This window comes from Thunnus maccoyii, chromosome 6, assembly GCF_910596095.1.
Source record: "Thunnus maccoyii chromosome 6, fThuMac1.1, whole genome shotgun sequence".
NCBI lineage: Eukaryota > Metazoa > Chordata > Actinopteri > Scombriformes > Scombridae > Thunnus > Thunnus maccoyii.
In genome coordinates this window covers 33,073,220-33,099,304 of record NC_056538.1, presented here as the reverse complement: position 1 = coordinate 33,099,304, position 26,085 = coordinate 33,073,220, and the positions used below count along the sequence as shown (strand labels likewise).

Sequence of the window (26,085 nt, the reverse complement as noted above, 5' to 3'; positions counted from 1 at the left end):
GTAAATGTACTGTAAAAATATGCAACTGATAAAGAACGTTGAATACAGTAAAATCATTTCCATGTACTTACCAATATAAACCAATGAAAAAAAACAGTTTGCATAAAGAAACAAATCACATTTATTCTGCTTCAGGTCTTTGTGGATCCGTTGTTCCAAAACATGCGAACACATGACCCTGTTATCTCTCTATCCTGAGCTACTGATTGGTGTGTTGTGACTCTCAGTGTTTCCACCTGGGGAACGGTGTGTTAATTGGGTTCCAGCTGTGATGACTTGAGTTAATAACACTGAATATGAGCGCTTTCTAAACGAGCACATGAGTGAAAACAGGAGAATAGTTGTTATAGTTTTGGAAAATGGGTTTGTCTTTTGGTAGATGGCATCATGGGTTGGGATGTTTAGTTAACAGATCCAGTTATAGTGTGTAAGCTGTCGAGAAAATCTGTAATGGCAGTGGTTTGGATTTTCAACATCGTGTGGTTGGTCTGTTAGCATCTGCGCTTGAGAACCACAACCCACACTTCATAGCAGTCTCAGCTAGATGAGGTTGTTACCAGCATGCAAGAAATCTGAAGGATATTTCCCGCTCTGTTTCTGTTAGAGAAAGGGCAAGCCCATGTTTGTCACAATTATTATAGGTCAGTAGTATATGTCATTGTAACAGCAGTTATTAGCCGTTCTGCATTGCTGTAATTAATTACAGTTTTTTAATGATTGGTTTCCTGTATGATTCAACACTGACTCACACAAAAGACACAAACACAACGACTCATGTGTCAATCAGACACACTGAAATAAAAACACTGACAACAGGCAGCACATGAGGATCTTTTTATGGCCGTCTGTGAAGTTACATCACTGTTTTATTGTGTATATGTAGTTTTTAATGGTTGATGGTGTTATAAATGTGTATATAGTGTAAATAAAGTCAGATGTGTAGCTATCTATAGAACGTACTACAGTGTATCTACAGGAAATGAGTCATAGAGATGCAGCAGAAAGCATTCAGTGGGCTTTATTTCTGACAGCACGTCTTGTTTTTTTGGTTGAATAAAGATGTATTTCAGTGTGGTTATGATCCATATGAATACATGTTAGTGTATGAACATAAACTGAAGAGTTTAGAAGTGAGGATGTAAACATGTCAAATGTTTTGTTGCTTGTTTGTGATCCATAATTGTCGTTGTTGTTGTGTCGACTGTGTGAAGAGTTTTGAACATGATGACTCAGCGTTGAACTGTGCAGATAACCACAACATAACCAGATAACCATTGCAGCTCTACATACAACCACCAATGCATTCAAACACACCGTCATCCATTATTTACAGAAAAGCACAGATCAGACACCGTTGGACATAAATTCAATATGTGGATGCCAAATTTTCTTTTTACATTCAGTGTCGTAATAAATTCTGTCAGCGGCAGAAAACAGCAGACAGACAAAGATAGTGACTAAACTTTATTTAACTTTCAATCCTCAGCACATACATCATGAAGTGAGAGAATGTCTCCAGTGGAAAATCTGACCTGTTCATCACTCTCTGAACAGAGATCTGACCAGCTGTGTTTTTGTGTGTGTGTGTGTGTTTGACTTGCAAATGACCAGCGGCGAAACACAGTTATAACCACATCAATGTTGTTCTGCAGCTCTGCTTCCTCCCCCTCCCTCTTGTGTCTCTTTGCTGTGCTTCCTGATGTGACTAGAGGGAAGTCGTAAAGCTGGTAGTTTTACCATCAGAAGTCCACACTGACTGACACGCAGACAGGTGAGTGCTGCAGGTAAACTGCCATCTGTTCTTTGTACTTCTATTGTGCTAACATTAGATTTTTTTACTTGTAAATATTCAGAAATAGTTTTATTAATTTGTCGTGTATTTCCTCAGAGAGGTTTGACTGGTGATTTTTAATACAATATGGGAAAATAAAACATCGGGACAGGGAGAGGACAGAGAAAACATGAGCTGAAAGGAATAATATGAACATTTAGATGAAAGAAACAATCCTGGACTGCGTTCTCTCTACAATACCTGCCGACTCTCATGTAGATTTTTATTTAAAATGTCCTAAAATTGAATGTGACTTTACATGTGTTGAACTGTGTGGTGATCATGTGACTGATGCTTCAAATCTGTGTGGAACATATTTCAAGATTTAAAACATACACTTCTAAGAAGTAAGAAGTGTTTATTGTTGGTGTTTTATTTTACATTCACTAACATGAACACAGCAACATTTAGTTCATGATTTCAACCTAACGAGTTGTGTTATCTCAGGATGGTGTTATATATGTTCTCATGATCATTAGATAAACTGCTCCTCTCTGTGTAAGAGACTAATGAGAGATGATGCGATATGGTCAGGTGACAGTTCAGTATGAGACATAAAACATGCAAAGTCATTTTAACAATGTTTGAACAAAACTTAAGTAAGTAAATTTCAAGTGATTGTAGAGTTGTGGCCAGATGTAAACATGTTAAAAAAGTCATGATGGTAAAATGATCAGGCTGTAGATGACATATAGGTGCAGGAAGGAGGGGCCGCTGCTACAGCAAAAACAACATTTTACCTTTTAAAAAAAACTCTGATAACGATTGATGAATGAATGATTTAAACAATATACCTGAAGGTACTTTTGGCAGCATTATTCTTTTGTAGTTCAAGTATGAAAACAAGGAAAACTGAAAGGAAAACAAGACTTAAGGTGTCATTAGATTGTGCAACAGTAATGATGGTGTGAGTTTATTGCATGTTACACTGTATAGATGAGATAACTGTGAGATGAATCATCAAATTACGACGGAAACAGAAAAAAGTCAGCTCGTCATCCATCTGCAGCTCTGATGTTTAAAAATTCAGCAAAGTCACACAAACTTCTAATCTTTCCTTTTGGTTTGTGTGTACCATGGATGTATGAAGAAGATGGAGTGGTTTCCTCTTAGACTTTAAAAAAAAATGGCACTTATGAGTCATGATTCGTAGCAGCAGTCAGGCTTTCTTTGGTCTCCAAACCTTGAGTTTCTTAGTGAGATCTAGGAAAGTGTTTTGGATCGATGACCAAAGATTTCACCATGTTTCTCTCATGATTGTCAACTTTTGTCTCAGACAGCCTCACACAGAGTGAAGAGGCATTATGTGTTTACGGTCATGCTAGCAGCTCTGTGAAGCTGTACAGTGATGCTTTGACCTTAATGCTAACGTCTATATGTCTTAACATGCTGATGTTTACCATGTTTATCAACTTGAACTCATGGTACCGTTATTAGTTTTGCAGGTATTTAGTCATAAACAAAAGTGTTGGACTGAAAATATGTGAATCATGTTCTGCCTCAGTATCCTGACATGGCTGCATCATGCTGTCACCTCAGCTCAAACCATGGAAGAACAGGACACAGCAGTAGTGGAAAGTAACATTTACTCAAGTACAATTTTGATGTACTACTCCACTACATTTATTTGACAGCTTTATTTACTTTTCAGATGAAGATTTGACACAATGGATAAAATGACAAACTTTAAACCCTCCTACTGTTTTCAAAAAGGGTTTACATGCTTAGTGTTTACAGGTCAAATTTGACCCGTGTTTGAATTCATTAACAAGCACTGAAAAAAACACTAATTATCATCCAGTAAAAGGTTTTATCTGCTAGGTGACTTATTATGCACCCATGACCATAATATATATACACTTACTTTGATATTTCATGTACCTTAGACCACATTTAACTTACAATATACAAATCATTTTTAGTCTAAAATAGTCACAATTTATCTATTTTATTGCTTTTGATGCACAGAACAGGCAAATCTATTGTAATTCATATACCATGAAAGGCTAATCATGAACAAAATAATTCCAAACATGACTTGTTTGAATTTTCATGTTAGTGTTACATCTGTTGTGTTATGGGTCAAAACTGACAGCATATACTTTCCTCTGAAAAAAGTAGAAAAGTCAATTTAATTACCAAAAACAACATTTTATTTGGGTCAATCACACAACAAGTGTCATCTCTTGCATGGGGACAGCTTATCCAATTGGATACAAAAGCTGTGTCCCCAACAGGGAAAAAGCTGATTTTTGGGTCAGTGGTGGAGTTTATGGTTAGGCTTGGGGTAAGTCTCCAGGAAATTCATGTAAGTCTATATAATGTCCCCAAAAGTGACCTAGGGCAACATGTGTATGTGTGTGTGTGTGTGCTGCGTGCCACTCTTCAACTGAATTCAAGTCAATACGTGTTCTTGGCATGAAACATAATTTTAATATTACACAACATAATTATACTGTTATTATATGATTTTATTACTATTATTTTTGTTTAGCTGTCATTTTTGTTATTCATGATGGTTTGGCAACATTCACTTCGTTTTTCTCTGCATGAACAACCCATAATTACTACCGGGTCAAATTTGACCCATAACACAACAGATGTAACTTTTTTTTATAGGCATTAAAAAAAAAAAAAGAAAAATGATCAAAATGTGTTTTATTGTATTCAGTAGCCCATTATAGAGGATGTAATGAAGGCTTGTTTTGATCAGAAAAATTAAAAGTATGTTTCACACAACTTGAAAACGGGTCAAATTTGACCCAAACACAAGAGGAGGGTTAAGATACAACACATTGTTAAAGATGAAACCAGTGGTTTCCAACCTTTTTGGCTTTTGATGTCTTACAAAAAGCAGTGTGTAGTCGGGGTCACATTTCACATGTCTATGAGTTGTTAACAGCTCCACCAAATAGTGATTTTTCCCTCTAAACTTCTCACATGCTTTCATTTCAATAAATGTTCAAATGATCCAATATTTCAGCAAAAATCAAAGATTAGAGAAAAAGTCAAAAAACTGAAAACAGATTAGTCGCAGTAGCTCTCGATGGTATAATGTACTCCGGCTCAAGGTACTAAACTAGCTCTTTCAATCATTCACCCCTACCACACTGATTGGCAGCATATTGGTCTCAATTAGTCGACACACCAGCTGGGTGATGGCCTCGGACTGGCGCGTATCACACTTTCTCCCCCCAGCTAGCAGCGGCTTGATCTTTGGCAGTGACTGCGAGCCATCCTCGGACATGGCAGCCAGCTGCTTGTTTTGAATGTGGTACAGCATAATGCTAGTACTGTATTGACCCGAATATAAGGCGATCCCGGTTATAGGACGACCCCCCTTTTCCAACAACTGTTTTTTGAAAAAACATTGTTAATGTTACTTTTTGAATATAATTTACATCATAGTATTCTCTGGCAGTCAGCATTTATAAGACTGCCTGTTTGTCTTTTGAGCTGATTATCATCTATCACAGTGGTATTTGGCAGCTTGACATATTCCCTTTCTGCAGTAGAAAGTAAGGTGCTTCGGACTCATTTTCACTCGTCATGAATTTATTTCCTCCGTTGCAGAAAAACACGTTACATGAGCCTTCAGAAACTCCTGCAGGTTAAACTGGACTAACAAAACACTTTTAGTACTGACTGACTCTAACACACTCACTATAAACAGACTTTAAGACACTTGCTAGCCTAGCAACATTAATGCGACAAACAACCCATAATACAACACTCTGTATAGAAGTTGGTTTTACACCGGTACTTTATCCATTCAAAAAGAATATCTGATGTTATGAACATGTACTTGTCAAGCTGTTAGTGGAGTGTGTATGCAAATTAACCTATAGACCGACATGTGACCAGTCAAAAATATTCTCAGCGGTTAACCGATTAACAGTTAGCTGTTGACATCCCTAACTCTTACTTAAGTAGGATTTTTCATGCAGGACTTTTACTTGTAATGAAGTATTTTTACACTGATTTATTGGTACTTAAGTAAATAATCTGAATACTTCTTCCACCATTTCACTTCTCATGTGAGCATCGAGCAGCCGTTTGCTCACACACACTTTTTGAGGTCAGATATAGTGTTTGGTGACTGCAAGCTGAGGCCACAGTACTTTGAAAATAAGTCACAGTGATTACAATGACATGTTGAATAAAACACCACAAAGGAAGCGGCCATCAGCCCTCATGTGCAGTTTAAAGTTTAAAGTTTTATTCTTGTTTTTTAAAACTTTTGCACGTGTTTTCTCAGACGTGCAAGTATGCTCAGCAGCCCTCATGTGCATAGCATGTATTTAATGCATGTAAACAACAGGTGCCCTTTTATAAAGACAATAATAATCAGATTACAGTCTGTGTTTCAGCTCCACCGTGAATATATTCACATCTATTTACTTTATGATTCTTAGCAGCAAAATCTCATGTTTTTTGTATAAACACAAGCTTGCAGACATGAGCTGATGGTTGAGAATCAGGTCCATGAGTCTTGACGACTTGTTGGATTTCGACAGCTGTGGCGAAGCACTTTTGGTTAACTGGATTGTATTTAAGTGTCTTTGCTGCTCTGTGGCGATCTGTTACTTCCCTTTGAGCTTTCAACACTTCCTGTACTGTATAGCCTGTTGATGTTTAAACAATTGTCTAATATTTAAAAGATAATTTGAAAGGGTTTATCTCTTGTAGAACATCCACAAACATGAGCGACGTCGGAGGAGTGAGAGAGACCCCGTCCTTCAACCAGTCATCTGTCAACAACCAGACCGACAGGTCGGCTTTGTGCGGTCAGATCGACACATCAACTCACCTCTTCTTCATGCTAGTCTACAGTCTGGTCTTTCTTGTGAGTCCCAGATATTCACTCCATCTTTGTCTGAGAAAACATCTTCACAGTGTGTTGGCACAATTTCTTGATCTGTAAGTGTTAAAGGTGCTGTAAGTGATTTTTTTTTTTTTTTAAATAAGAGTTAAATGTCTCTAGCTCCAACAGCCATCACTGATATAGTATTTGGTCAGTAATATGGATCTCCCAGTCCCTCCACTCTACAGTAAACAGAAAAAAACATTTTCTGGTATCCCGTCCACACCTTCTCCAATCAGGAGAGAGAACTCCACAAAGAGGCTCTGAGCTTTTCATGGGCAGACGGCAGAATTTCAGCGTGGATGGTGGAACAGGTAAAGCTACCAATTCCAGCACTCCCAGGAATGCCTTACACAACCAAATACACCAATCACTGCAGGGCTGCCAAGGAGCTGCTGAACCAGTAGGGGGGTCTAGAGGAGAAGGAGGAGTAACCGGACGTCGACTCACAAAGTGGCTGGCCACCGACGGCTCGTGACGGCTGGTTTTTAAAACGTTAAACCAAAGCTCGAGGAACAAAAGCCTTCAGGATTAGTTGCTCTCCATCACTGCTGTGCCTAATATTGTAAGGTGCTGTGGCGACGACCGCTGTGTGTTCATGTGGTGACGTTGGGAGGAGGGTGGGGAGTGCTAACTGCAAAAATGGACAGGAAGTTAGCCAAAATGCCGATATCACTTACAGACCTTTTAATAAACCCTGTCTTGTCTTCTGCAGATGGGTTTGCTCCTCAACGGCTTCACCCTGAAGGTTTACTTCTGTCGCGCTCAGCAGCAGACATCCAGCAGCGTAACCATCTACCTGAAGAACCTGGCGGCCTCCGACTTCCTGATCAGCCTCTGCCTCCCCATCCGCATCACCAACTACGCCAGCAGCTCCGTCCCCGTCCGCCGGGTTTACTGTAACTTTGGTGCCTCTGCCTTCTATCTCAACATGTACGCCAGCATCCTGTTCATGGGCTACATCGCCGCCAACAGGTAGGCCTGTTTATTATTGTCTTACACAAGATTCCCAGTCATAAGGTGGATGGAAATGCTGGAAATTCGAAAAAAAAGTAGTGAATAAAAACGCACATTATTTCACATTTTCTTTTATAAATTGAATTTTCGGTTAAAAGGTATCATGATCAAGTAAACATTAAACTTAAAATATTGTGACAATAGTCTCAGTGTGAGTCTTGGAGCCGACTGTCAATCGCAGCTGTCAATCAACGCCCACTCGGCAGACATCAAAGCTACTATAAGTCTTCAAATCTTATTAATGGAGCAATAATTTTCAAAATGACCAGCAGCACACTTATTAGAGGGCCTGAATTTAGATCCTGAGACCAGAATGACTCATTGAAAACAATGATTGACTCAGCATTTCTAGAGAAAAGTAGAGGCTCTTTGAGTGGGAGTCAGTTAGATTAGTCATATTAGCCTCTCTAGTTGATCTGAACACCAGATACCGCACAGTTGTTTGTGTTTGTCTTTCCCCTGTATCACAATGACAGTAAAGAAGTGGTTTTCTCAGTTTGCTGTGGAAGAACTTGCACAGCACTCTAACCTCCCCTCCTCAAACACCAGCTGTGAGCCAGAACTGATCACCCAACATCAGTGTTGGACCTCACTAACGTCTCTTGTGTCTGAATGGAAGCAAATCCCTGCTGCCAGCTTCCAACATCTGCTGGAAAGCATATTAATGAACATCACGTTATACCATCACATATGGAGGGAGTGTTCATCTGAAGCCTTGTTTTTTCAACACAATATTTATCCATGTGTCTGTTATGTTGTGTTGTTGTTATCGTGACTTTGATTGTCTTTGTTTTTTTGTCTTGCTGTTTGTATGAGTTGGCATATGGTGTTGCTATTTCCCCTTTGGGGATCGATTAAGAATATCTGTCTGTCATCAGTACGCTGCTGAGAGATATGTGGGGTGAATGATTTTTTTTACAGATATGTTTCTTTACACAGGCGACTCTGTAACGTCTCCCTGAAGGCAGGAGCTGAAAGTGATGATTCAGATTGTTGCATAACAAGCTGAGACAAGGACCAAATGAAATTATATTTCAGTTTCTGTCTTTCTCTTCAACATATTTCATATTCAATCATAAAGTGAATCTTGCGTCATGCTGCCCACCGTGTGTGCGTGTGTGTGTGTGGGGGGGGGGGGGGGGGGGGGGGGGGGGTGTTATCGTTCTGGCGTCAATGTTAGACTTAAATGAGATGTGGCTTCTGGTGGGTGTTTAGCGTAGTCTGAGTCACTTTAGATAAAACAAAGTGGTGTTATAACTTCAAGGAAAATGAGATGTGGTTAGATGTGTCTTTGCATCATCAGACAGGTTTTTATTTAGGTCAGAAAACCGCATAGATTTCTTTTCTGAAGAGATGGCACTTTACCGCACGGACATTCTGGCTTTTCACTCTTTTATCTTTCACTCAGTGCTGCTGCCCAGCGCTCAGCTGACCACTTCCTCCTTTTGTCACTGAGCATTTCACACCTCACAGGTCTGCGAGCCCTGAGGAGTGATTATGCAACGTATTTGTATATCGAGAAAACATCGTATTGCTTAACTTTTTAGTTAATAGTTTGCATGCAAATGAATACACAGATTTCAAATGAAAACAGATTGAGCAGCATAATAGTAAACTGATTGAGACATTTGTTCATCTTTTTCTTTACAGATTTTGTACTCTGCTCCATTCATGCTGCTGATTTTACAAAAAATACTGTAGCAGTGTGTATGAACATGGTTGGTGCAAAAGATATATACTTATATATTTAGCTAATATGCTACAATACAGAATAGACAGAGTGAGATTCAGGCAGGTGCAGCAGGAGTCAGGACGTCTTTGCTCTTTGTTTGCTTGGAATTAATAGATAAACCTCAAGAAAACTCAAACTTTGTGCAGGCAATGGACTTCTTCAATGATATCCCAGAGTGTGATTTTGATTACTGACAAATGGTCTCTACAGTGTCTTTGTTTCAGTACGTACACGTCTTCAGTATGTGAGCACACAGATGCACATGTTGCATGTTATGGGTTAGTGTGATAATTTTACACAGAAAACAGGAGCCGATTTTGGTGAAAATAAAACCCAAAATCTCACTTCCTAGAATTTAAACCCCCTAGTCTCAAGCAGCTTCATACAAACACACCACAGAGAGAGAGAGAGAGAGAGAAAGTGAAAAACACTGTCAGGAAATTAGGTTTTTACTTAATTTAAACACAGTGAAGTAAAAGAACCTCAGACTCTCAGTTCTGTTTGTTGACCTCCATCTCTGAGTGAAACTAGATAAGATCAGAAGACTACGTGAATCTATTATTGTTACATACGTGTCAGACTAAAGGATGTGAGAATCGTATGGTTACGTGTACTTAAAAAGCATAAAGATGTGGTTGTCTATTACACACCAATGTGTGCTACAGTTTTGGGTCAATGCTTTAACTAAGCAGCCTGTAGTTTTAGCCTGAAGACTTTAATTGTTAAGTTTCTCAGAGAAAGAAGATAAACTTCATGCTGCATGTTGGTATATTCATGACATTTTCATTCTCAGTACAAACCGTAATTTGCACTGTGTTTATTCTGTCAGATGCATGTTATTCTATATTATTGTGGTCAATCAAAAAAAAGAAAAAGAAAAAGGGAGGACTGGGTGTGTGCAAGTTCAAAACATATATGTGGTGTGCACGCCCAAATCAGTTTCCTTCCTCAAACAAACATCTGTTGCTCACTGAAGACGGAGTAACAGAAACATCTCTGCATTTTTTTGTTCTCAAGTTTGATGGAGAAAAACAAAATAACAATAATAACTTTTTAAAATAGTAACAACATTTTTTGTGCTCATTCTAATATTAAAATTAACTGTTCAATATTGGTTAAAATATGACAATATGAACATGAAACTCAAAAATAAATTGATAAATTTGCTTCTAAAATGTTTATTACTTGATTTTTTTGGCCACCGGGGGGGGGGCAGAAAAACTCCACAACAAGGTGGCACCATGGATGTACTAAAAGAGATATCGGACTAAAAATGGCGCCCATTCAGTCCTATAGGAACTGCTCACCTAGCGCATACGCCAAAAAATGTTTCTAGCTTCCGGGTTTGCCTCCGTGTTGTGCGGCCCACTGAATATGTGCAGTAGTGTTTCCCCCGCTGGCCCCGCCCACGAGTTCCTGCTCGGCCCATAGACTTTACATTGTGATGACGTCACAGATTTTTAAATCGCTTTTCTCGGCTCGAGGAAAGTTTTGCGAACATAAAACCTCCATGGATCAAAAGTTCATAACAGAAAGAGTCATAATTGACGTTGTTTGCAGTTCGAGGCGTCCTGTCAACAGTTTTACAGGCGCCTCTTTTACAATGATGGTCTATAGGGAGAATCCTTTTTGGGCCCTAAGGGGACTTTTCGCTGCAATATTGCGAGTGGCCACTGGGAAAATTGGCTGCAAGGCTGAGCGACGGCACCCTATCCAGCTCTTATTATACATCCATGGGTGACACACACCTTTGTCGTATTATCACGTAATGAAGTTGTTTTTATTTGTTTTAATTTAAACATCCAGTAGACACAAAGCAACATTATCATCCCGTCTGAGTTGAGTTTGTGTCCACCTGACAAAACCACAATGTCAACCTCATGGTGGCGCTGGAGAGAAAATCACGAATGTTTGTACAAAATTACCAGATAATCCTTCAGTAGTTGTTGAGATATTTGAGTCGGGACCAAAGTGGTGGCTTTCAAACATGTAGAGGGAAAAACATGGTCAAACATATTCAGCACAACATTATGACACACAGCAAAGTGTCGGTACGCTCCAACACAGCCCAACACAGACCTGAAGTAAACCTACCTGTAATTCATTTCTAAAAAACAGACATAATTTAGGACATTCAAATCTGATTTGACTAAACCCAAAGACGATTAGACTCTATAGATGAATCAGGGTTTTAGGTGGAAGTAGACAAGTCGCCATTAAAGAATCTCAGTTTTTAAGTGATCCTGTCCAGCAGATCCTGTAGAAGCACTTATAGTCATCGAATGTCATTAAAATAAAGGTTCTAATCTACAAACTAAATGTTCCAGTTTGAGCTTTTCTGTTCTGTGCTGTTATCAGCTGCTCCAACAGCAAACTGACACCACAAGCCTCTGCTCCATGAAATCTGACTTTCTTAAAACTTCATTAAATCCTCATGTTTCATTCTGAGCGGCGTGCCGACAAAGAAACGACCAGAGATCGCTAAAGGCCTGCGTTAGCTTGGTGCTATATTTCCTGGCTGAAATTCCACTTGTTCAGCATCATGTGTTTAAGATTTGTATGAAATGATGAATTTCTTCTGATTATAGTGACAGAAATCAGGAGTTTGATGATTGAAAGTCATTCCTGCTGGTTTTAATGAGCGATTTCACACAAACAGCAGTCTCACATCCAGACTGTGAAGGTCAGACAGAAGCTACGCTAATGTTATTTTCTCATGCAACCTGCATCGCAACCAATTTCACACACAGTATTGTAAGACTACGAATAACTTCCACAAATTTGTTGGTGTAGGTGACTGCTAACCATTCACTTCCACTTTAATGGCGGTGGCGCTTAAGAGAGCAACACATAAATCAGCCGCCAGATTCGTGTATACTGACCTGACTAGACTGAATATAGTTTGGATCCAGATTGGAAGCTCTCTGCTCCGTCCCAAAGACAGAACATGGCAGCCAGATTGGGGTTTGATTTGAGCTGATATGAGTTGAGAATCAGCTCCAGTTAGCAGCATGATCAGGCGAGCACTGGGTTAGTGTCGACACCCAGAATCAGACCAATTTCATGTGCATCGCCATCGCCACTGTGAGTTGAAACAATTAAATGTCCTGTCATCAACAGTCAACCTCAGAGGACTCAGAATGAAAACAGCTCTAATTCAGGATGTGAAGCTGCAACCTCTGCAGAGATCAGGTGATGCTGACAAAGCTGGGCGCACATGTGTTTGTGGGTCTCAGATCACATCAGTAAGACAGAGACTTTTATTTCAGAACTTTTCTGGTGTCACAAAAGTGGTCTGTGGTCTTCTTGACTTCCCCCTGAAGTTTGAAGTTTGCTGATGAGTTGACTTCATGTTGCATACTCTGCGTACGTGACTTCACAACATGCATTATCACGAGCTTTTTGTCTGCTCTTCTTTGGTTGTATTAAAATGAAGAAAACACAAAACCATTCACTTAACTGCATTTAATTCACAAATTTGTTCTCACAAGTACCACTTGAAGCATATCAAGCCCCAGACTTGCCAAGTCAGAAATTAAATGAAATAAAAGTTAAATTTAGAAAAACAGTATGTGTTAGGAAGAGAAAAATAATGAGTGACCTCACTGTTGCTGGAGGCGGCAGCGGATTGGACAATCCTCTTAACTGTGGCTACAAGAACCCACAGCAGTGAGAGACAGAGACACTTGATTAGAATCTGCTGGTTTGTTATGAAGTTCCTGAAGTATCATACTTACCTACGTCATAATGTTTTATTAATCCACAGTGAACTGCTGAAATAAGACAGTAGCAGCATGTGATAATAACCTTAATATACCTTGATTCTACCATTTACTGTTGCTGTGTGATGGATTTATGAGGTATAGTTTGATATGCGGCTACAGCAGATATACTATACTGGCAAGCCTGTCATTAAACTGGTAGAGCTCATTCATGTAGTGCAGACACCATCTTGTCATAGCTTGTGGATACTTTGCTGCCAGAGGACTTTGGAGACACTCACTGCTGCAGTTTGGTTGATGCAATAGTTAAGTTAAGACGACTTTAGTGCTTGTTAATAATTGTTTTGTTTTATTCTCTGCAGGTCTTATTTCATCATGATACAAATATGAGTCTGTATTTTTCTTTATTTACTGTAAAAATCATAAACATGCAGCATCAACACAATTATCACAGTAAATAAATAAAATCAATTGATTTAATGAATTATCAGCTGTATTTATCATACAACCTAATATTTTAGGAGGATAAAGAGGCATAAATGTATTTACTACCACTTGATACACACTCATCCGGTTAGAGAATGTCCTGTATAGTGGCCTGACAGATGCACAACACCCACTACTGGAAAACTTGAAATACTCTAAATACTCGATACATTTACAGTGACTTGAGTATACTGACACAACTAACGCTGGGACTTCACAGCACCACACAGTATTATGTTGAAGTGTCAGTGCAGGAAGTTGCGCACCATTGTCCAGACTGTAAATGATATACCATAGTTGCCTTGCACAGATATTAAATATCATGAGGAACTGGATGTGAAAACAAAAACTTTGTCAGTGAACTTAATCCAGGGTTTTGCAGAATCATCCATTAAAGTCCAGTAATCTTGTACTGACACCTTCCTCTCCTCCCTCTAGGTATCTGAAGATCGTCCATCCTTTAGGGACTCACATCCTGCAGACGGTGCGGGCGGCTCACATCATCTCCACAGTAACCTGGGTTTTCCTGCTGGCCATGACGAGCACCTACATCACCCTGTCGCTCCTGACGCAGGAACCTCTGCCGTCCGTCCCCAACACAGTAAGCTGTGACGTCCTGCACAGTGACCAGCTCAGTCTGCTCTATAAAATCATCCACTCCTTCTCCGCCGCCATCTTCCTGGTCGTCCTTGTCTCCCTGATCTTCTTCTACTACAGCACCTCCCGCAGGCTATCGCTGGCGCAGCAGAGGCAGCCGGTGTCCTCCGGCTCCAAGAAGCTGGCCAAGTCACGCAGGAACATGCTGGTGCTGGTCAGTGTCTTCTGTGTTTGCTTTGTGCCCTACCACCTGGTTCGCCTCCCCTACGCGTTCCTGAAACGGTGCACATGGGAACAGGCGTTCTTCTACCTGAAGGAGCTGACCATCCTTGTGTCGGTTTTCAATGTTTGCCTGGACCCGCTCATCTACTTCATCTTCTGCAAGGCCTTCCGGGCCCAGCTGAGCCTGAGGAGGGTGTTCAGCATCACGCAGGCCGCAGAAAATACAGAGCGGAGGAGCAGTGACGGGCGGGTGAGCGCCTCCAAAATCAACACCAAGACGTCGGTGACCAAGCAAACCAGCGTGCTGTAGCTTCAAGCTAACAAAACATCCATGATTTGTGTTGTTAAAAGCAACAATCACACCACAAATGCACATATGTGTGAAGGCTGAGATCTGCTGATAAAAAACACCAGCCAATAGGAGGCGGCCATGTCACTACTCTCCTTTTTACCAGAAGACTAGTGCAGTGCCCATTCAAAACATGCCTGTTTGGAACTGGCTGATTGCTTGGCTTCAGCACATAGAAAAATTAATCCAGTTGATGTGAGGTGTGAATGATAATATACACCATCAACATGTAAGAAACTAACAATCTATTATACACAGATGTTATAAATGATATGTACTCTAATAGTAAATAAACATTTTTCTCATTTCAAGTAGCCTAAAATAAGTGCTGCATTTAAAAATAAATAAATGCATCCTAAAATAAAGTGGATAGATCATATTGGGCTCTTAGATCGTTCCTATTTTCTGTGACTTGTTCGTATTTAAATGGGTATGTTTGCTCCAAAGGTGTTTGCTTTGTCTGTAGTGGCGCTTCACAATCGCCACAGTCTCAGAGAGACAAGCTAGTTTTGAACTGCCTATGGAAAGTATTTGCTCTGTTTTACACATGTAACTCAGTCATTATGTACTGGGCTCTGAGCGCCTCCAAAACACGGGTGACCTATACTCAACCATGTACCTGAACGCCTCCTGTGTAGTCACTGGCTGCTGATCTGCTAGACGTGCAGCTAATGCAATGCTTTGTCTAGACACGATGTAAGAGTGTCCATTCTTGATTAAAAGCTCTGTTTTCGCTGTCTACTTTTCTCTATTTAGAGCACTTTTCTCTTATCTCTGCTCTCCCTGACATCCTGGAGTCAGTCGCCAGAGCCCTGAAGCTGATTGTTGGTTTATTAAAAGTTCATTAATATTAAACATATCGCATGTCCAAATTTCACCAAATTCGACACTACACTCCCTTGGTTCCCCAGCCATACACCCACCAAATGTGGAGTCGATCGGATGAACGGTTTAAGAGATATGTGAAAGACATACATACATACATACTGATAGAGATTCCTTGTGCAGAGAGCCCAGTATTTGTATTTGTATCTATATTTGTTGAGAAAGTAAAATATTTGTATTTGTATTTGTATTCGAATAAAAGTGGAAAGAGGCTTAAAAATCCTGTTTTTGTTTATTGCTTTGCACTTTTCATTTATTGCCTATTTTTTAACAACCTAACTTTGTGGAAAGGAGAAGGGGAACGACAGGTTATGGAGGGTCCCTTGAGAGCACTTTGTTTGTGTCAGTAGCTCAGCTTTATCTCTGGGGAACACCCCCAACTCCAGAAGTGATGTCCAAATTAGGAAATGTGCGTCATGTAGCAGGTGGATGTGACTCCCCTAGTTAAGACCTGCTGATAGACATCACAGCGGAGCAGAGGAGAAGCACTGAGATAGCAATGTAACTGACCTGCACACTGGTATTTGACATGTTTTTTTCTTCTTCCTGAAAACAAATAATTTTTAAAATATTTGTAGGAAATAAATATTCATAAAACCCCCACTATTTGTGCTTTGCCGAATAACGTATTTGTATTCAGGCACACCCCTAGTAGATAGATGTTGATTCAGGCTTCTAACAGATTGTGGTTGTATTTTTTTACTCTTGCACTCTTTGGCGGCTCCGTGTGGCAGCAAGCGGTTCTGTTTGAGGTCTTGAGAGTTTGAGGGACCTTCTTACCCAGAAATCCTGCAAAGGGATTTCAAGAAGAAGTGAAGAACTTTGTAAACAACTTTCATTTGGCATTTTCAGAACTAACATTCTGCAGATGAATATATAAAGTATATATATATATATATTTATAATTTTGAATGGCTGACTATATTGAATATGCAGTACATTACAAGACTGTGCCATTAATATACAAATTAATTTTGTATGTATTCAAAGCAAAAACAGTACCATTAATATAAAGTAGTACAAGTACAAGTCTCAAACCTTCTTTTAACTTGTACTTTGGCACAGACAACAGTGGATGAAATGATGACTCTTAAATGTAAGTATCATTAAATTATTTGTGTGTGTGTGTGATGTGATGTGATGTGGATCTTTTGGAAGATCAGAGGATGGGGAGGTGCAGGGATGCAGTCAATAATTTCTAATAATAATAACTTTTTGTGCCTTCAGGTGAAAAGAAAATATATTGGAAATGTTGAAAACATCCTTTTGAAAATAGTCTGTAAACACACTTTGCATCAGTAAACCAAAAAGTACCCACAGCCTCTTTACTCATTTTGTATACATACACAAATTAATGGTTTAAGTTGTGGCAAACAATGCACGAGTACAACATATTGCTTCACCAATCACAGTACAGAGCACTGCCAGCAGCTGACCTTAAAGTAACAGGAACTTTGATGGAGTATATCACCTTCAGAGCAGCGCCTCCATTTAGTTAGAGGAACTTCCAAACTCCCAAAAGTGGGTGGAGAACAGTGGAAACAAAAGCAGAACCCATGATGGATGATGATAGTAATTACAGGTTGATTCTGCAGTGATATGTAAAAAGTCAGACTGGACGTGACCTAATATGACACCGATATCTATGAGAAAGATATGCCTTAAACTATACATCCACGCTGTGTCTACTATGCTGTTTATGTCAAATAAAATAAAATTATTTATAAAGCACATTTAAAAACAGCTGACTAAAGTGCTGTAAAATCATGATAACAAAGGCGCAAAGACTGGTTTAACAGAGAGACATTTCTTGGTATATGACATTGGAATACTGGTTCTTCTTCTTCTTCTTCTTCTTCTTCTTCTTCTTCTAGGACCACTGATGGGAAGTGACATCACAACACTTCCTCTTCTCTACACTTCCATCAGACACAAAAGAGTCACATTGGGCTGAATGTTGCTGCAGCTTCTGACAGGAATAACGAGGACGTTTGAATCAGGTGCGCCAGTCAGCACCAACAATATTACTGACTGTTGTCCAGACTGGTTCATGTCATCATCCTGTAAGGCTGCCTTCATATAAATGTGCATAAATAGATCTCAAAGGGGGCTTGAGCACCTGCTGTTTGGCTTCCTAGAGAGAAAATGCCCTTGTCTGGGGTTGTTTTTTTTTTAAATAAATAGTGCACAGCCTACCCTGCAGAACAGATATATTGATTTGATTGAAGCATAATATCAGGTTTGCCCTCTACCCTCCCTCCCTCCCTCCCTCCCATCTGGTTTCCTGCCACAGCAGTGAGCACCGTGACGGCGCTGAGCATTTCTATGAAAGAAAGCACACATGTGAAACTGCACGCCCACCCATGCACAGTAAGATTGAGTCACTCAGAATAATGAGTTACATTGAGATAGACATCATGTACGTGGCTGTTTTATATTGATATTGATGCACTTTAGGAATTGTTCGACATACGATACTTGACAAGTAGGGTCTATGTATGCTTGAACTATTTAGCAGCTCCAAATGTGACAACTAGCTATTGTTAGCATTGATACTGTTTGCAGGTAATGTGGGAATCAGTGGAATATGGTTGAGATCTTGTGTCCACTGAACTTAAAAGAATGATACCATTGCAGCAGTTCTAATGTCTCTCTCTCTCTCTCTCTCTCTCTCTCTCTCTCTCTCTCTCTCTCTCTCTCTCAGAAAATAAATGTTCTATAAAATCATAATTGATCATTAAGATCACACATGTTGACCGGGGTCTTCTGGTACAGGACTTCAACAGTAACGGCATAATTTTTTGATTGTAAGCCTCTAACTTAATAATCATTCATTGTGCTGGATTGTTGTAGATTACACTCATAGATCTTCATCAATGACAGCCTGTTTACATACTGACAGTCAGGTGCAGTGGAGAGACTTTAGCAGCAGATTTGACTCCACCTTGTGACCGTAAAACAACATTACATCAACACTCACTGGACAAAGCGGACAGATCACAGTTATCTCCAGCTCTATATTTATATTCTGAGGCTCTACTGGAATATCTTTGCATAATTTCCGGTTAAAAACTCCTTATTTATCTTCTACTGGTCCTTTATGCAGCCCCTCAGTTCAGCCTCTGTCTGAAACAGGCTGTGAAACCAAGCAGTGATGGTACCATTTTGTCTGCATGATGTCTTCAATGCATCAGTATTATGATACAATATGTGAATTATATTGAACTAATTTGTTGCAAGTGAGCATATAACATTAACATTAAAATGTGAGGAGAATTTACTGAAATACACTTCATTTCTTTGCGTGTATCATTAATTAGCTGTCATATAGCAGTGTTTCAACCTCAGTCATGGGTTTGTTTTAAATACATACATTTGAATATCCCTTTAACAGTGTGGTTACTCTAGGCATTTATTTATTTAAGTATTTGCAAAAATTGCCTTTTATGAATTTAGGCCTTTGCCCCTCTAACATCCTCTGCACGTCCCTGTGTGTCGTTACAGATACATATATAAAGCATATTCTATATTCTTTACATTTAGACTTGTATTTACATGTGATCTGTGCCTGTATGTCTTGTCTGTGAAAAGAAAAACATCCTGTTAAAGAGGGCGTTAATGCAGCAGACGTATGACATATGAAAATTATATTAAAATATATACCTGCTGGCGCAAATCCAGCAGTAAAACAAACACAGTATTTTTGTTCCCTGTTTTTGTTTCCTCAGGATTTGGTTGTATATATATTTTTTTTTTTATGCCGGCGCCTGTTTGGTAATTTCTGGGATGTGAGAAGAGTTTATGCTGACAATGCAGTGCTCATTCTGACATGAAATCATGTTTGTCTCTCTACCTAAACAGAACACATCTTATCTTTTACTGGTGGAAATGGGCGTCCATACATATGCAACAAACCCACAGAGAATTATCACTGTATCTCTGTAGCATCTTTCAGCTTATTTTATTTTTACACTTCTGTTTTGACTCAGTCTCACTGCCCTCTTCAGTGTCATTTTCAGTAAAAAAGCTTTGATAAACCAATTGTACACTACATGCAAAACACCCACTGACACTCAGAGAAACATAGAGACAGGCCTACGTGCATTTCAATATTGTGTTTACAGTTTGCTGCGCTGCCCAGGTGTGGCCAAAAGAGCCGTGGTACGAATCCTCAAGTAGCTGACTAAGATTGATTTAATGACTTTTTTTCTGTTGGATAAAAAAAAGGACTAATATTTTACATGTAGACTTTTATGGACATTTATGTTTATTGGACTTTAAAGATGTAAATTAGTCTTTTCATATATGAAGAGGAGGAGCGGAACTGTTGTTGAACAGTTGTTCCTGTTTATTCTCACACATATTTCTTATCTCCATATGTCATCCATGGGTTTTACCACATATTTTCACACCTACACACCTATTTGGCTTTTTGATGTTTCTCTCTGTCACCACTCCTTTATCACTCTCAGAAATCTAATGTTGTGCAGAAACATCTCTCTGAGCTGCAACCTGCTGCCAAACACTTAGATTAAGATAGTCGTCAGAAATTACATTATGTCATTGGTCAATTTATACAACGTGAAGCAAAATTACTTTATATCACTTTATATTTCTATTAAAAAAATAAGATTTTTTTATGTTTCTTGTCAAGCACAATACAAGCACGATGATGTATCCTCTCCGGCTATCTGGGCAGGAAACCTGGATGAGTCATAATGTGGAAAGATGCGTTAATATGATTTATTTTTTGTAGCATCCGGACAATAAGAAGAGTCTTTAAAGGTTCTGGAAATACATTCACAACAGCAGTTAGTGTTGTTTACTGACCTCCTGGGTTTTTAGCCACACATTGGATGAATTTGTCCAGAGATTCATGTTGCCCTCTGGATGAATTGTAATAACTTTGGTGATTCCTCTAGTGCCACCATGTTGACATTTGTGTTTTTTAATTTAAATCTTATCTTGACAACTATTGGATGGATTGCCATGAAATTTGCAGATATCTCATATATGATCCTCTAACTTTTCCTCTAGGTCAAAGTTTTCACTTGTCCTGTGAAATATCTCAACATCTACATGATGAATTGGTGTCAAATTTTGTTCAGACATTAATGTTCCTCAGAGGATAAATCTTACTGACTTTGGTGACTTTTTTTCTGACTTTACCTCTAGCGCCACCATGAGGTTGACTTTTTAGTTTTTTATTGTAATATCTTGGATGGATTGCTGTGAATTTTTTGACATTGACATTGATGTTCCCCTCAGGATGAATTGTAAAACTTTGGTGACCCTGTAACCTTTCGTCTGACGCCATCATGAAATCAAATCTTTAATTTGGTCCAGTTCTTGTCCAAATACCAGCAAAACTAATAACAGTCCCATCAACCTCAGCTCAACCTCTTATGTTCAAAGATTGTCAGGTATTTATTTTACACTAAAAGCAGATGCTTAGTTCTGTGACTCAAACGTAAGATAATATATGAGAGGTACAAACTTGGGCTGTACTTCCCCCAACCCTATGAATGTGGTCTCTGTTGTTGTTATAAATGTGTGAGGGTTACTTAGAAATCTATGTGACATACCACAGTTGGGCTGATTTAATCTTTCCCTGTGTTATAGTTATTTCTTTAAACTCACATGACTTGCATTCACTTTTATCCACATTCTATCTTCTCCCTCACACCCCCCCCCCCCCCCCCCCCACAGGTATCTGGTATTAAAGTGTAATAAAAATGTGTAAATATAAGATAAACCAAAAGTCTCTTATTTAGTTTACTAAGTGGCTCACTTTCTCCTCTGTCTGCCTGTCACTTTGAAAAAGGTGACTTATAATTATTTTGAAACTGACATTTTTCACAGCTCAATTGCTGAAGTAAAGAACGTTGCGCTCAACCAAAAACAAAAAAAGGGGGGTTGCTGGCATCTTCACCATAGTAACGGTCGCTGAGGATCATGGGTAGGCTAATGTAGCCGCTTCCGCTATCGTACAAAACTGACAAAAATACTTGATTTCTAAAGCAAAATTGCACGGCCTTTTGAATTTGGTTTTCTGGATTTTCGTTGGGAAACAAAACAGGAATAGATCACGTGATTTCGTTTTTCATTTTTGGTTTAAAATGAAAAAAGGAAAAAACCATGTGACTTCCGTTTTTGGTTTCAAATGCAAAAACGAATGACCTGTTCGATATTCAATCCAAAAAGGAATAACGATCGGCAAAAACCAAAAACGGGCCGGGTTTGATTGGTTTTTCGTTATTTGATTCTGACACCAATAACGTTTTTAGGGCCCGAGCACCAAGCGGTGCAAAGGCCCTAGAAAATTAAGAAAATTGAGCCCCTCGACATGGATTGTCGTAGAAGAATGAAATTCATAATGCGTATGTATCATGACCAGACGCACCAAAAAGTCTCTTGGAGACATAGCCTAAGTCAAACAGGAAGTCGGCCATCTTGAAAAAACTGGTCAATTTTCACATTCTTTTGGCCATTTCCTTGTATTTAAACAAACTCCTCCTACAGAATTCACCATAACGCCTTCAAAATCAGTGTGTGTCATCTACACTAGCTTATGATCAAAATTTATTAAAAGATTTAGCTATTGTTGAAGCGTGTGGCCGTGGCGTGGCGTTGAGTTTTGATGTTTCGCCATGACAGATGAAATTGCTATAACTTTAGTGTAAATGCTCGAGGCTACACCAAACTTTACATGTTTGATAAGACTCCCAGCCTGAACACGTCTACATACCAATATTCAGTCAGTGATGCAAACGGGCTCCATAGCGCCCCCTACAACATTTCAATGCAGCAGCCCCAGCAGCAGGCAGAATAGTGGATTGAGGAAGTGACGTTAATCTCCTCTTGCACTGTCTGAAAACAGCCCAGGTATGGAGACATCTACATGCCCGTGACAGAAGCCCTTCACCAGCGCCGCGCCCCGACGTACGCAAGGATGCGAGGGCCTGATCATTGCTGCTTGCAGCTTTATTTATTTGTTTTTTTTTAAACAAATAACAGATTTACCGTTTTTTGGTTTTTGAATTACAAATGAATTACGAATTATCCGATGATACCTGGACCAACGGGGACCAGGCTGCGTGCAACCAAAGTTCAAAGCACAAAAAAGGATTCACACCCTCAAATCTGTTAGATTGTTCCTTTTATTTAGTTTTCTCTGTCAAAGTTGAGCACAAAGGGAAAAAAAATGAACAAACCTTCTTCAGAGTGCAACAGTCCTTTAAACCAGGGATTCCTCAACCTTCTGTAACTTAAGGCCCACTTCTGATTGTTAAAAACATTTCCGAGGACCACCATCCCAAATAAATGAATAAAAAACTGTGTTATAAATATGTGTTGTAATGACCAAAATAAATATTCTGCTTCCCCTCAATGAGACACTTGAGGGCTTCTGGGAAATCATGAGTACAAGTCGTGGTGGGATGTGTGAGAGGCGGACATGCAGAGTAGCATTCAAAGTTGTTTTCAATTTGTTCCTTGCTTTTGATTTTGTGACAGTCACAATGGAAACCCCTGACTCACATAAACAGATGGTGGTGAAAGGCAACAGATGGACTGTTTTAACAGAGAGAGTTACTGACTGGCACAGGATCCACAGAGAAAGCTAGCTAGCTAACAGCGGCAAAACACGTTTGTCTCTACCTGATGTGTCGTGATTTTCATGACTGGATATTCAAACGCAACTGGTCATTGAATTGATTCTTGAGCACATTTAGATATAACAATATCTAGCTTTGTAAATTACCAAAAAAATCATTTTAACCATTTGGCAGTACCACTGCCTCCGCGGCCTACTAGATGACGCTCTGAGGCCCACTTGTGGGCCGCGGCACACTGGTTGCGAATGGCTGCTTTAAACTTTACGCCAACAATGAGTATCTTATTAGTAACAGGTGAACCCACTGACTGCCTGTAATCAGAGGCATCTTCAGACCTGCCTCAGTGGAAACCTCTCTGGGACCTTCCCACCAGGACGTTTCTGTTACAACACCCACTCCCAGTCTGTGTTAAAACCATAAGAGTCATGCAAATACAACAGTTATCTAGAAGCATTTAGATTTAACAAGAGATATAACACAATATTATTTTGAATGGTTAACTTCTGAAATTGTATGGATATGATATGATATTTAATATTTATCTTGACACCACCAGATAGGTGATATTATCCCGAACAGTCTCATCACCTCATCAAGAAGAACAGATTAATTGTTAATATCACCATCTGTGGAGGTTCTGCCATAACTTAGTGTTTGGATATTAATAATAATATTCAGGCAACATGTAAACTTTAACTTCTTCTTGTCTGTTGATTATTGTCAGTCCTAAAACCAGCCTGCAGGTACACTACCACCAACAACTGGACTCATGTTGTTCTATATACTGTGGTGAATTGGCTTTGAATATGAATGAGTTGAAGTGTGCGTCAGTGTGTATTAAGTGTAGTGTGTGTTGGTATGTTTCAGACGTGGGTAGGACACACCTGCCTAGCACCTTGTGATGTATGAATGTGCACTTAAGTGCTCAAGACCACAAGTGTGGGTGTTGGGAATGACCCTAAAAAAACCCATAAATACATTTACAGGAATACACAGATATACTGTACAATCAAATACATATTAATATGGGTCAAATGGGCAATACCCAAATATGATAAAACAAATGTCTCAGCTACTTTATACTTCCACTCCACTACATTTCAGAGGGAAATATTGTACTTTCTACTCCACTACATTTATTTAACAGCTTTAGTTACTTCTCAGATGAAGATTTGACACAATGGATAATATAACAAGCTTTTAAAATACAACACATTGTTAAAGATGAAACCAGTGGTTTCCAACCTTTTTGGCTTTTGACGTCTTACAAAAAGCAGTGTGTAGTCGGGGTCACATTTCACATGTCTATGAGTTGTTAACAGCTCCACCAAATAGTGATTTTTTTTAAACTAGCTCCACCTCCAGCAGCTACAACAGTAACATGCTGCTCTAACACTGATGCTTCACTATTAATAATCTAATGATGTCATATATAATAATATATCAGTCAGAGGAACCAAACCACTACTTTTACTGCAATACTTTAACTACATCAAACTCATGATACTTATGTACTTTTACTGCAATACTTTAACTACATCAAGCTCATGATACTTATGTACTTTTACTGCAATACTTTAACTACATCAAGCTCATAATACTTATGTACTTTTACTGCAATACTTTAACTACATCAAGCTCATGATACTTATGTACTTTTACTGCAATACTTTAACTACATCAAGCTCATAATACTTATGTACTTTTACTGCAATACTTTAACTACATCAAGCTCATAATACTTATGTACTTTTACTGCAATACTTTAACTACATCAAGCTCATAATACTTATGTACTTTTACTGCAATACTTTAACTACATCAAGCTCATGATATTTATGTACTTTTACTGCAATACTTTAACTACATCAAGCTCATAATACTTATGTACTTTTACTGCAATACTTTAACTACATCAAGCTCATAATACTTATGTACTTTTACTGTAGTAGGATTTTTCATGCAGCACTTTTACTTGTAATGGAGTGTTTTTACATTGCTATTATTGGTACTTTTACTTCAGTAAAGGATTTGAATACTTCTTCCACCACTGCTGAGATGTAATAGAATCTCTTCTTTAAGTTAAGTTTCCATCTAAACAAATGTTGACTGAATTTCTAGAAAATCATTTAAAGATCAGATAAACAGTCGGCGCCATTAAAACATTGTAGAAGAACAGGAAACAACAAGATAACATCATTAAAAGCAGCGGTTAAAGCTCATGTTGCGTCTTAAATTCAAAATAACTAAGTGTCACATCCCCCCCCCCTCGTCTCACCCATGTCATGTGATCTAATTTCCTCCTCAGTTTCAGTCATACCTTGGTTCTGGGGCTGCGGATGAATGCCCACAAAGAGACAAAAAACAACAATGTGTTAGTCCGTCTCTGAATATTTTCTGACTTCTCTATCCTGTCTGTGGCTCTCAACCCCAAGCTGAGGTTGCAACATAATACTTATGTACTTTTACTGCAATACTTTAACTACATCAAGCTCATAATACTTATGTACTTTTACTGTAGGAGTGCTGTATTGGTATTTTTTACTTAAGCAAAGGATCTGAATACTTCTTCCACCTCTATCTGTCTGTTACTTTAAAAAAAAGGGGGGGCCTGTAGTCATTCTGGAAGTAACCTTTTACTGTTGCTGGAAAGCCCTTTAACAGCTATGTGTGTGTGTGTGTATGTTGCAGGGAGGCGTGGCCTGTGGTCTGCCTGTATGTCAGCACAGATGCTGAACTGAAGTCAGATTGACGACCGCAACGT

At 39.1% G+C, this 26,085-nt stretch overlaps 1 protein-coding gene across 2 annotated transcripts; it reads left to right on the top strand.

Moving 5' to 3' along the window:
• Positions 1-1,696: 1,696 nt before the first annotated feature.
• LOC121899145 (P2Y purinoceptor 14-like) lies at positions 1,697-15,135 on the top strand. 2 transcript variants are annotated; one of them, XM_042414776.1, is made up of 4 exons: positions 1,697-1,771; positions 6,521-6,677; positions 7,411-7,670; positions 14,091-15,135. In XM_042414776.1, the coding sequence occupies exons 2-4, from the start codon at positions 6,534-6,536 to the stop codon at positions 14,779-14,781; spliced, it is 1,095 nt and encodes a 364-aa protein (XP_042270710.1). In that variant the 5' UTR covers positions 1,697-1,771; positions 6,521-6,533; the 3' UTR covers positions 14,782-15,135. The 2 variants fall into 2 exon arrangements, with proteins under 2 accessions (XP_042270710.1, XP_042270711.1); XM_042414777.1 differs by lacking the exon at positions 1,697-1,771 and having other exon boundaries at positions 6,190-6,677.
• The last annotated feature ends 10,950 nt before the right edge of the window (positions 15,136-26,085 follow it).

What these genes read in the sequence shown, in the direction of transcription:
- LOC121899145 (XM_042414776.1), top strand. Translation starts at nt 6,534, where the DNA reads ATGAGCGACGTCGGAGGAGTGAGAGAGACCCCGTCCTTCAACCAGTCA. An exon ending in TCTACAGTCTGGTCTTTCTT is followed by an intron (nt 6,678 to 7,410) that starts GTGAGTCCCAGA and finishes TGTCTTCTGCAG; the next exon opens with ATGGGTTTGCTCCTCAACGG. An exon ending in GGCTACATCGCCGCCAACAG is followed by an intron (nt 7,671 to 14,090) that starts GTAGGCCTGTTT and finishes TCCTCCCTCTAG; the next exon opens with GTATCTGAAGATCGTCCATC.